The 2,101-nt window shown below is 30.0% G+C and overlaps 1 protein-coding gene across 2 annotated transcripts in view; it reads left to right on the plus strand.

Annotated features, from left to right (window-relative positions):
- LOC135211938 (uncharacterized) overlaps positions 1–840 on the plus strand; it is a 45,699-nt gene extending 44,859 nt beyond the window's left edge. For both annotated transcript variants that reach the window (XR_010313777.1, XM_064245185.1), the window contains one exon: positions 556–840. Coding sequence is in view for 1 of the 2 variants with exons in the window: in XM_064245185.1 (XP_064101255.1) it covers positions 556–594 (39 nt within the window). In the remaining variant the exon portion in view is untranslated. The remainder of the gene's footprint in view (positions 1–555) is intronic.
- Positions 841–2,101: the final 1,261 nt, after the last annotated feature.

The following is a 2,101-nucleotide window of genomic DNA, read 5'->3' on the forward strand; positions in this document are numbered from 1 at the left end:
TTGAAAGACACCGGAGTTTGTGTTTGCTGTGAGGGAAAAGAGGCTACTGGATAAATTCATTCGAAGTTTGCCAAAAATATGGGAGTAAAACTGAACATGGTAATCTTTGTCTGTGTATCTGTAACTACATAACTACTCCTACATGATACCAAGAGAACTAAGGGCGATTACCTGCTGTCATAAGTTTGTCATAGTCGTAAAGTAAAATATAAATCAATTCTCCGCATTCTTAGGCAACGTTGGACATCGTCTTGATTAGATGTTCTCAGCTTTCGAGATTCACAAAAGAGGTTCAGGATTCTTGAGCTGAAGGCAGAGAGTAACGACAAATTATTAAGACGTTGTAAACTTTTACTTACGTTTATTATAGAAAAAGAAAAAAAAAGAAAAAATTCCTCAAGATAGATATTTTTCAATTTAGTAGTTTTATCAGTCTTAAACTGGAAACATTAAGCAACTCTATTGTATATGGTGGACTTGATTTGTAGCCTAGAACTACGACGTGTGTAATTTTTCTCTCACATTCTCAATTAACAAAGATATTTTACCTTTCAGCTTCGTCTCAACCCTCCTGGCAGTGAGAACGCCTTCTAAGATTATCGATAGTACTAAATGAAACAATCATTGTTATTGGTTACTTAACTGTTCTGTGGCAAAACTCACGCCACGAATATGAGAGTCGGCAGTCTAAATTTCCTCGAAAGTAAATGAAAGGAAAGGGTAGGCCAGCTTGACTTTACGGTGAGTGAAGCCTTGGTCACTGGAGTGACATTCTTGAGTTATGAAGGTTTGTGAAGATCAGTGACTGGACTTCATGAATTATTAACCTGTTATTATATATATATAATATATATATATATATATATATATATATATAATATATATATAATATATATATATATAATTATGATATAATATATATATATAGGTATATATATATATAATTAATATAAATATAATTAATATATATATATATAATATATATAGATATATATATATATATATATATATATATATATATATATATATATATATATATATATATATATCTAATATATTATATATCATTATATATATATATATAATATATATATATATATATATATATATATATATATATATATATTGAGCAGCTGACAGGGAGGTGAATCGATAGCAGGAACTATCACTTCATTAAAATTCAAGTAATTTGATAAAGTGGATGATGTTGTTGAGATGACATAAAAGCCCCTAAAAGTTCAACGATTTTGTTGCAAAATGGATGTTTCTGTAACTCGACCATGAACTGGATGCACAACTGTGTGTAGAAAAATATTACAGTAAAATAGTTCATTGTAATGGTACTTGTGCTGTAAACATTAGAAAATAAATTGTATTTTTTACTGCACGCCAGAATAGAAATTTTGTCATACAATTAAGGCTTTCTTGCGTAGTAAATATCTTCGGCATAAGTATTATATAAAATTGATCAATATTACGAAACCTTAATGATAAAGCTTTAACTATATTTATCCTAATTTAAATAATAAACGAACCTGGGCCGCTAAAATTAGCATGTGCAAAAGTATGAAAGTCCCATGAATTTTCTTTCTAAAATAAAAGAAGCCTGACAATACACCTACAATGATTTTAAGCAATGTTTATAAACGAGTTCTCGTATGTAGACATGATATCCTGGAAATAAGTCACCAGTTGTGTTAGATACAATGGCAAAAATCAAGCTGAATATTTTTTGAAATGACTCAACATTAATTAACAGTATGGAGTTTGATGCGATCTAATTTTACCACTTAACTGATATCTGCTCACCATTTGAGTAGCTGATGTTATTATCTAATCAAGACCACGTTTCGTATTTGTGATGGAAGGAATTACAAAAGATTTGTCATAAAACGTTTTCAGATCTTTTTTATAAAGATTTTTTTCTTTTAAAGAAAAATGAGCCAATTCACGAAAGCATCAGTCACTTAAATGGTTCGAGATTCGCGCTGTTCTAACTCTGTTCTTGACGCGGCTGTGAGTATTTTTTGTGACGTTGGACTGATTAAGTGTTGCTCTGGACTAAACTTTCGTGAGTGATTTCGTACATGAGATCTCTGTG

The sequence above is a fragment of the Macrobrachium nipponense genome, chromosome 40 (assembly GCF_015104395.2).
Source record: "Macrobrachium nipponense isolate FS-2020 chromosome 40, ASM1510439v2, whole genome shotgun sequence".
In the NCBI taxonomy this organism is placed as follows: Eukaryota; Metazoa; Arthropoda; class Malacostraca; order Decapoda; family Palaemonidae; genus Macrobrachium; species Macrobrachium nipponense.